Below are 8,999 nucleotides of genomic sequence, written 5' to 3' on the forward strand. Positions count from 1 at the left end.
AAGAGAAAGTTAGCAATTTATGTATATACAGTATGTGTGTGTGTGTGTGTGTATGTGTGTGTGTGTGTGTGTGTGTGTGTAGTTGTAAAGGCATTATATTAAAAGAGGTGGCTATTAGGAAAATATACCCAAAAGTTAGCAATGGCCATCTGTGATGAGCTAGCTACAGTGGTCGGCAAACTCATTAGTCAACAGAGCCAAATATCAACAGGACAACGATTGAAATTTCTTTGGAGAGCCACATTTTTTAAACTTAAACGTCTTCTAACGCCACTTCTTCAAAACAGACTCGCCCAGGCCGTGGTATTTTGTGGAAGAGCCACACTCAAGGGGCCAAAGAGCCGCATGTGGCTCTCGAGCCACAGTTTGCCGACCACGGAGCTAGCAAAACTGGGGGAACAGAGTACCCCTTGTCATGGCTGAACCTCCTGTCTACTTAGTTATCGGGCCGCTGGGAGAGCAGGACGCATGCAGGTCAGAAAACCCAGGAAGCCCCCAGGGCCAGCGCGGACCCCCAGCTCAGGCTCAGGGGGTCTCAGGTACTTTCCTGTCCTCCTTTTCCCCTGAGGGCCTCAGGGTCACAGTTGGGAGGTGGGTGAAGAGCAGCCACTGTGGGAGCAGGCCCCTCCCACCTGCTCCTGGCCTTTGACCCACTTGGTCGGCATGAGGCCCTATTCCCCTCTCAGGGTCACGGCCCAGGGCTCACGGAGGATCGCATTTGCATTATGCAGAGTGAATACAGGGGTGGCCAGTATGGAGCTATGGGGAGATAGAGAAGAGAGGGAGAGGCCATTTAAGGCTGCAGGTGGGTGTCGGTGTAAAGTTAATGGGGTGAGGGCGGTGGGGAAGACAGGGTAAACTGGAGAATGGGAGAATAATGGGGTATGATGCATGGACGGTGAAGCGAGGGAAACCTGGCCCCTAGGAGACCTGTTAGGGTTTTGGGGCCAGTGACACGGGCTGCGGAAGAATGCACCACTAAAAGGAGAGAGAGATGCAGAGAGAAAGTTTATTTTTACTTTCCCCAGAGGGAAAGGGCCAGGGCATTGCTAATCAATGCAAAGAACAAAAACAGCTGCTCTTCCTTTAAAAATGCTTTCAATATATTTTTATTGGTTCAGAGAGAGGAAGGGAGAGGGAGAGAGAGAAACATCAATGATGAGAGAATCATCGATCGGCTGCTTCCTGCATGCCCCCTACTGGTGATCAAGCCTGCAACCCGGGCATGTGCCCTTGACCAGGAATTGAACCGTGACCTCCTGGTGCATAGGTCGACGCTCAACCACTGAGCCACACCGGCCGGGCTACTCTTCCTTTTAAAGCCTTGGACAAGGAGGGGAGGTGGAGGTTCAGGTTGCTGCCATTGCTGGTGAAATTGAGAAGACTCCCGGGGGGGGGGGGCTGTCTTTACAAAGTTTGTTAGTTCGTCAGGGGCAGATGTCCTCGGGAGGTGACTTATCAGTATTTTCCCCAAGCCTGTAAAACATTCTTAGAGTGAACATTATGAAGAGTTCCAAAGCGGTTTGTTTGAAGAGGAGGCGGGAAGGGAACTTTCTACTAATTATCCCTGGGTGGTAAACCAGCAGGGAGGAGGGTATGTATGTAAGAATGTAGCCTTGAGAGTAGCTCATCTTGTCCTTCAGTTTGAACAGAGGGGCTGTTTGAACCCGAGGAGCTAACAATCTTAGGGTTTAATTACCAGGTGCTTCTCATATATTGTGAAAGGCCACAGCAAAAAAAAAAAAAAAAAAAAAAAGGAAGAAAGAGAAAAGAAGAGAAAGAAAAAGAAAAAGGCCTTTCTTCCATTCTAAGAAGACCCACATCAGTCCCCAGCGTCTAGTCCCTAGTTCTAACGTCCTTGGCAGGATCAAGGGAGTAATGACATTCCCGCACTTCACAGGTGAGGAAACGGAGGTGCAGAGACCTTACCTGGCTTACCCTGGTCTCCCAGCGGATCAGCCTGGGAGCCAACCCTTGGTCCCAGCCCGGCCTCACTCCGAGACTCAGCTCTCAACATGCTTTTCCGATGCTTCTGAGTCTCACTGTTTCTAGAAGAAGAAGAAAATCCGAGAAACCTCCATCCTGAATCTTTAAAAATTAGCTAAGCAAAAGCTGCCAGACTGCAGAAAGGACACCTGGCATCGCTGGGATTGGATGATGCATCTGTAAGCCAAGGACTCCAAAGACGGCCAAACCCCACCAGGAGCCAGAAGGAAGCAAAGATCCGCCCCCTGCCGGTTCCCGAGGGAGCACGGCCCTGCCAGCACTTTGCTTCTGGACTCCTGGTCTCCAGAAAGGTGAGACAACAGATGCCTGCTGCTCTGAGCCACGCGTGGATGGTACTTGGTTACAGAAGCGCTGGCAAACGCGTGCAGGAGACGACGAAGGCCAGGCCCCCCCCCTCCCCCCGCCTCAACTGGGAAGGAGTCTGGAGGAGCCATCCCGGCTGCCACGCCTCCTGTAGGATCGGCGGGGACCGTGTGCAGGTGTGACAGGTCAGTCTCGTCCTTTGCCCCATGCTGCACCCCTCGCTTCCTTAGGAGAGCACATGCAGATTCCCATCTCAGAGTCGCTTTCGGGGAGCCCGGCCGAAGACGAGTTGGCCCATCGAACGCCCCAGTCTGCCGTCGGCTGCACACAGCAGAGCACCCAGGGTTTTGTGGGCCCCACACGCTGCTAGGCTGTGCTGACCCACCGTGCTGACCCGCCGTGTCAAAACTAGAAACGAGGGGGACGTGGCCCTGAACAGGTCTCACCGAAGACAATGGCCCAGCAGCGCGCGCATCACGCAGACCCTCAGCGCACCCGGCGGCCCAGTGTCCCCGCTCCCGAGAGAGCACTGCAGGTGAAATGTGGCCGTGCGAAGCTTTGACTCTCCTCCCAGCAGACTGTCTTCCCAAAAATAAAAGATGGAAGAGTCTGCCAGCAGCTTCCAAATGGCTCGTTCGTTAGCCGGGCGGGAAGAGATGTTTACGAGCGGCGAGTTAATTAAATCATGTTTAATTGTAGCCACTGGAAGAGACAAAACCTGTGTCCGGAGAAAATAAACTTAACACCATTAGCCTTTCCGTGAGAGAGCGGCGCCAGGCGTTGAAGACACTGGGAATAAAATCAATAGTCAATTAAAGGCAGAGCCAGATGGCTTCGAGTGGGTTCCTTGGCTCCGAACGAGCCGGCAGATGTCGCCAGTCCCGCTCAGCTGTTGCGCGTCCGAGGCGGGGCTGCCAACCGGGAAGGGACGGAGGGACCCGGGCTCGGTGAGGAGTCTGCCTGAAACCAGTGCCAGTGTTGGTGGGAGACGCTGAGAAAACACTAACTCACTGCACCCTGAAGTGGGATCCGCTAAGATGTGGTAAAACCGATGGTGGGAAGATGTGTGGAGCTGAAAACAAACCAAAAAAAAATAAGGCTTAATTGGACAAAATTTATGAAAATATGAAGTGCTTAAAGCTTATGGGGCCCGGCCAGCGTGGCTCAGTGCTTGAGCATCGACCTGTGAACCAGGAGGTCATGATCCGATTCTCATTCAGGGCACAGGCCCGGGTTGTGGGCTCCATCCCCAGTGTGGGGCGTGCAGGAGGCAGCCGGTCCAGGATTCCCTCTCATCACTGTCGTCACTGATGTTTCTCTCTCTCTCCCTCTCCCTTCCTCTCTGAAGCCAATAAACACAATTTTTTTAATAAAAAGCTTGTGGGTACTCATCGTGTTAGCCACCGGTGTTCCCAGGAGGCTGACCACCCTGCAAGGTCCACATCAACTACCCCGGCCACGCCTCCTCCCACACAGGCCCTCCCTCACCGCTGCCTCTGGGGCGACCCCGGGGGAGGCTCCGGCTCCGGCTGTCTGCTGGGCTGGCTCGCACTTCCTAACCCTAACCATCCGCACGTCAGGCTCCGGCATGTTCCTCGGTCGGCCCACAGGTCTGAGCCGAGGGGACAGGGGGGCGGGAACAGCGGTGGGTCACCTGCGAGCGCAGGGTAGTTGCCTCTGTCGCTTGTGTCACCCGTTCCCCACGGTCTGTGCGCGTGGCCACCGGTGACCTCAGGGAGGTCTGCCGTGCTTCTTCAGACTCAAAGGGTCCCGGGGGACCTGGAAATGCAAGTTTTGGGGGGCCATCAACCCAGCTGACCCCAGCCCACGTGTCAGACGTCCATTCTTTCTCCTGCCCGGGTCTGGCCCAGCACCCCACCTGGGTGGAGAGGTTGGCCCCTCTGACGCCCGTGTCCCGGCCCGGCCTTCTCTGCCCCTCGGGGTGGGTGGAGCGTCCCAGGCTGGAGGAGGCCCCCTGCTCTCGCTCGTAGACAGACTGTGATTGCCCATTCGGTGAGCTCTGAGCCTTCTGGTAACTTGCTTCGAGCTGCAAGAACCTACAAGTAGCCACCGACCCTCACAGTTCACTCCCTGTGACTTTAAGTGCCTGCTGTGCACCCTGGCCCGTGTGGCTGGGCCAGAGCGTCCTCCTGTGCACCGGAGAGTTGTGGGTTCGATTCCTGATCAGGGCACATGCCCAGGGTGTGGTGCCATCCCATCAGGGTGTGTACCAGAGGCAACCGATAGATGTTTCTCCCTCTCTCTCCTCTCCCTCGCTCTCAAATCGACAAAAACATCCTCAGCACTGGCCGGCGTGCTCAATGGTTAGAGCCTTCACACCTGAGGGTCTCGGGTTCGATTCCTAGTCAGGGGCACGTACCTGGGTTGCACGTGTGGGAGGAAACCAATGGATGTGTGTCTCACACATGGGTGCTTCTCCTCTCTCTTCGCCCTCCGTCCCGCTCTCTAAAAATCAATGGAAAAATATATCCTCACTCCTTGGGTGAGGATTAACAACAGCAAAAAACTAAATAAATACATGTCCTTGGGTAAGGATTTCTAGAAAGAAATACACACATTTGAATAGAAAACCCTTGTTTGTAGCAACACATTTCACGGGCACCCGTCGCGGCACGTTTGTTAAGGACGGTGTGCTGGGTCCGAGTTCACCGCCCAGAAACACCTGGGAGAAGCCAGAGGGGGACGGAATTCATGGAAACCCCCGTCGCCCGCCCGCACCCTTGGGTGACAGTTCAGGTGGTGCAGCGCTCAGCGCCTCAGCGCCTCTTCCCTCGGGGCGCCTCCCCCCGCCGTCCCTCCCCCCCCCCCCCGCTGTGCCGAGCAGGGCGGTCCTTGGCTGAGGTCCCCCAGACACTGAAGCACTGAGCCCGCATCCGTCAGGGGACTGCGCGGCGACCTGCTCGGAGCCCCGTCCGTCTCACCTTCGGGGCAGCTCCCTTCTCCGCTCCGCCCCTCCTTTCCCGGGACACGCATTCAACCGCGACGGGAGCTTCTGGGTCTGTGCTCCCTTCTTTATTTACTTAAAAACATTTTTTAAAACTATTTTTAGAGCGAGAGGAAGGGAGAAACGTTGTTGACCAGCTGCCTCCTGCACGCCCCCTCCTGGGGATGAAGCCCTCAACCCGGGCGTGTGCCCCTGATGGAATCGAACCCGGGACCCTTCAGTCCACAGGCTGACGCTCTGTCCACTGAGCCACACCAGCCAGGGCTTATCGCTGTGTTTTAATTGAAATCTCAGTGTCCACTCATCCTTTCCCTCATGTCCCTCCCTGCCCTTCCTGAACCATCAGTCTGAGAGGCACCGGGCTGGACAGGCGTCCTGGGTGTACCAGGGGGCGGGGAAGCGCCACCGCGGCCCGGAGCAGGTGTGGATGCCAGAGGGTGAGGAAGGTGTTGGCGTCGGAGATGAGCCCCACCCGGGGCCCTGACAGAGAGGAGTCCACGCAGCGGCCAGTTGGCACGGAGTCAGGACCCAGGCTGGCGAGGAGGGCTCAAGGTCACGGTGGTGGCCGGTACCACCCCCGGGCGGGACGCAGAGGGCACCCTCCGCCTCACACCAGCCATGCCGGGGAGCGGAGCGTTCTCACGGGGCAGCGGCCAATGTGGGGAGCGGGCACCGGAGCCACAGGAGGGGGTGATGGCCCGGCCGGGGGCTCAGGCAGGGGGCGCAGCGCCCGCCCAGCACAGAGGCAGCCATGGGAGACGGGACAGACGGGGGGATCAAATCCAAAGGTGGATTCAGGGAGTGGGAGGACAAGCTCTGTCCGGACGCTGGAGGAGCAATGTGACCGGAGACTTGGGGACGCTGGGTTTGAGACGGGGTTGGAGGCACCAGGGTGAGCTCCCCCCGTTTCAAGGGGAGACGGACAGGAAGGTGTGCGGACGTGGGCTCCCTGTTCCCCGAGGGCCGGGACAGGCGGCGCCCCAACCATGACGCCCGGGCCGGCCGGGGTGCCTTTTCTGCAGCTGCCCCTCCACCAGGAACGCTGTCTGTCCCCGACAGCCCGGGTTCGAGGTTTGCGGAGCGACTTCCCTTGTTCTGCTGCTGATGTAGAGTAGGGGTACCCCGCCCGTTCCCATGGGGAGCTGCTTCCAAGGCGCAGCCTGGAGGGGGAAGCGCAGCGGTGAGACCCCTGGACGGCGCGGGTGCCTGGATCCGGTGAGGCCTCGGTACGCTTCCATCCTGTGGGCGGGTGCAGAGTTCGCTCGTCCTGGTCCCCAGGACCAGCCTCGTGTGGGGCTCCCTGCTGACGGGCCTGCGCCCGGGAGCCTGGAGCAGCCTGCCTTCCTTCGCTCTCTCCCTGCCTGGGAGTCCCGGGGCGATTCCCAACCAACAGCAGCCTGGATCCCAGAGTTTGGGGTGGGTGGGCTCCTGTCAATCATGGGCGTGGGAGACCAAGCAGGCCTGGGTGGGCGAATCCCTGGCAACCGTGCTGCCACTGCCGTGACCACCCAGCCACCCTCGAGGCTCCCATGACCCACAGCCTTGGGGCGACGCACCCGCAGACCAAACACGACCGATGCTCCGAGTTGGCCGGCGTGGCACTCTCCCACCGAGCCCAGTCTCTGCTCAGCCTGGGCAGGGGCTCCAAGTCCCTCTCCTCTGACCACAACCCCTGCCAGCTCCTCTGAGCGCCCGCCATCGCTGGCCCTGAGCTCCTGGAGCGGGCCCCACAGACAGGCGGGGAGGCCGGCGTCACTGCTTTACTGGGAGGGGGATACACTCCGACACGAAGCAGGGCTCCGAGCCCAGCACGATCTCCAGCTCCAGGTGCAGCTGGTTGGCCGTGACTCGGTAGTGGCCCTTGATGAAGCCCCGGGAGCCGCAGGAGCGGCACCGCCAGTAGGCCTGGATGATGCGGGCGGCGTGCAGCAGGCGGCAGTAGCGCAGGCGGATGCGCCACATGCGGACCCAGGACTGCAGCCGGACGGCCGCCCACTCCTTCCGGGTGAAGGCCTCCAGCACGGCCCGCCGCCGCGCCTCCAGCGCCCGCATGTGGATCTGCTTCCACCAGCGCTGGATGGTCAGGGCGCCGAGGGCCGCAAACAGCAGCGACCTGCGCACCAGGATGCCCCGCCACCAGGCCTGGATCCTCACCACTTCTGGGTCGCTGGGGGGCGGCCTACTTTTGTTTCCTGAGATCTTGCAAGAAAAAAAAAAAAAAAGAGGCCGTTCAGAGCATGCCCTCCCCCCCACCCACCCACTTCAGATCTGGGGGTTTGCCACGGAGGGACCGGACTCCCTATCAATAATCACCCCTCCTTCCCGGGCCTCAGAAACACTGACTGGAACCAGGGGCCAAGCAGGTGTCCTGTCCCCGTCCCTCCCTGGCTAACGGACATGGACACACTGACCTCTGGGCCTCAGAGTCCCCATCCATAAAATGGGATCACACCTGCCCTGGCGGCCAGCCTAGGGCAAGGGCACCATGAGCTGTCGGTCAAAGGGTTACCGTGGTTACCTGCCCAGGACCCAGGACCCCTCCCTCCAGGCCCCACCCACCTCCTGGAGAAGTGGCATCTTTGGCTAATTCTGCCCTTTCGTCTTTGACCCCAACTCTAGTCCACGGCATGCTCTCTTCCCCTGCATGCCACAGTATTAAGTGTCCTCCAGCCCTGGCCAGTGGGCCTCAGTGGTTAGAGCGTTGGCCTGTGCACTGAAGGGTCACGGGTTCGATTCCCGGTCAAGGGCACATACCTGGGTTGGGGATTTGCTCCCTGCCCCGGTCGGGGCATGTGCTAGAAGCAACCAATGACCTCTCTCTCTCTCTCTCTCTCTCTCTTTCCCTCTCTCCCTCTCCCCTCCCTCCCTCCCCCCTCCTGCCCTCCCTTCCACACTCTCTGAAAAGCACTGGAAAAGCATCCTCAGGTGAAGATTCACCAAAAGGAAAGTCTCCTCCACCCCCAGCCACGGCCGGAGTTTGACTTGCCTGCAGTTCCACCCCCCATCTCCTCCCCATCCTCACTTCCCCACTTCAACCCTAATGAACAAGCAAACACACACGCACAAGCCACAACCCTTCGCAAGGCCCCGCTTCTCCTGTGTGGGCCACTCCGTTCCGCAGCCCCGCCCCACCCTAGCCCAGCCCAGCCCTGTGTGTCTGGGGGAGTCATACTTTTTGGGGTCTTTCATTAGCATTATCCACTTCCTTTGCCTCAGCTGTGTCCGCACTGTTAGCCTGAAAAAGAAACGGGGAGAGGACAGGCGAGGAGTTTGTTCCTGTCCTTAGCTCTGGGCCGCGCAGAGGACACCAGCCCCAGGCCCCAGGCGACAGGCCGGACCCAGGTCAGGGCGCCTACCTCCACCTTCTCCTCTAGGGCCAGCGGTGCTGGGGGGGAGCCCGTCGGCTCCCCTTGCTGCTGAGGCTGCTCTTCAGCGTGTTCGTCCATGTTCTCCGGCCGGTCCACCTCCTGCAATCAGCAGTTGGGGGGAAGGAGATATTCTCCCTTCAGCATCCCAGCCCCCGGCTCCCGGGGCTCCCGGCGCACTCAGGCGTCAGGGCGCCCCCTCATCCTGGGGGACATCCCTGAAAAGCCTGCATCTGTCCCTTACCATTGGTCCCACATGGGTTGGGTGTAGATGGTTCAAATCCCCTCAGGTCTGTTACTCTTGCCAAGGCATGGGGAAAGAGAGGGGGGAGACCTATGATGTCATAAGGGCAGCTATG

At 59.0% G+C, this 8,999-nt stretch overlaps 1 protein-coding gene and 1 long non-coding RNA gene across 2 annotated transcripts; both read right to left on the bottom strand.

The window, feature by feature from the left end:
* Positions 1-2,984: 2,984 nt before the first annotated feature.
* LOC129147118 (uncharacterized) lies at positions 2,985-4,079 on the bottom strand. The gene is made up of 2 exons (XR_008554447.1): positions 3,965-4,079; positions 2,985-3,382 (listed from the first exon to the last, which is right to left on the bottom strand). It is a non-coding gene; the product is annotated as an uncharacterized LOC129147118 (long non-coding RNA).
* A 2,941-nt stretch (positions 4,080-7,020) lies between these two features.
* On the bottom strand, positions 7,021-8,983 carry LOC103300466 (IQ domain-containing protein F1). Its single transcript, XM_028132440.2, has 4 exons — positions 8,885-8,983; positions 8,632-8,742; positions 8,448-8,510; positions 7,021-7,474 (listed from the first exon to the last, which is right to left on the bottom strand). The coding sequence occupies exons 1-4, from the start codon at positions 8,885-8,887 to the stop codon at positions 7,028-7,030; spliced, it is 624 nt and encodes a 207-aa protein (XP_027988241.1). The 5' UTR covers positions 8,888-8,983; the 3' UTR covers positions 7,021-7,027.
* Between the last annotated feature and the right edge of the window lie 16 nt (positions 8,984-8,999).

Source organism: Eptesicus fuscus, chromosome 18 (assembly GCF_027574615.1).
Source record: "Eptesicus fuscus isolate TK198812 chromosome 18, DD_ASM_mEF_20220401, whole genome shotgun sequence".
In the NCBI taxonomy this organism is placed as follows: Eukaryota; Metazoa; Chordata; class Mammalia; order Chiroptera; family Vespertilionidae; genus Eptesicus; species Eptesicus fuscus.

Bases quoted from the DNA above. Each gene is read 5' to 3' on its own strand.
- LOC103300466 (XM_028132440.2), bottom strand. The intron at 8,511-8,631 runs GTAGGCGCCCTG...TTTCTTTTTCAG, and splicing joins CCCTAGAGGAGAAGGTGGAG to GCTAACAGTGCGGACACAGC. The intron at 7,475-8,447 runs GTATGACTCCCC...TTTTCTTGCAAG, and splicing joins CTAATGAAAGACCCCAAAAA to ATCTCAGGAAACAAAAGTAG.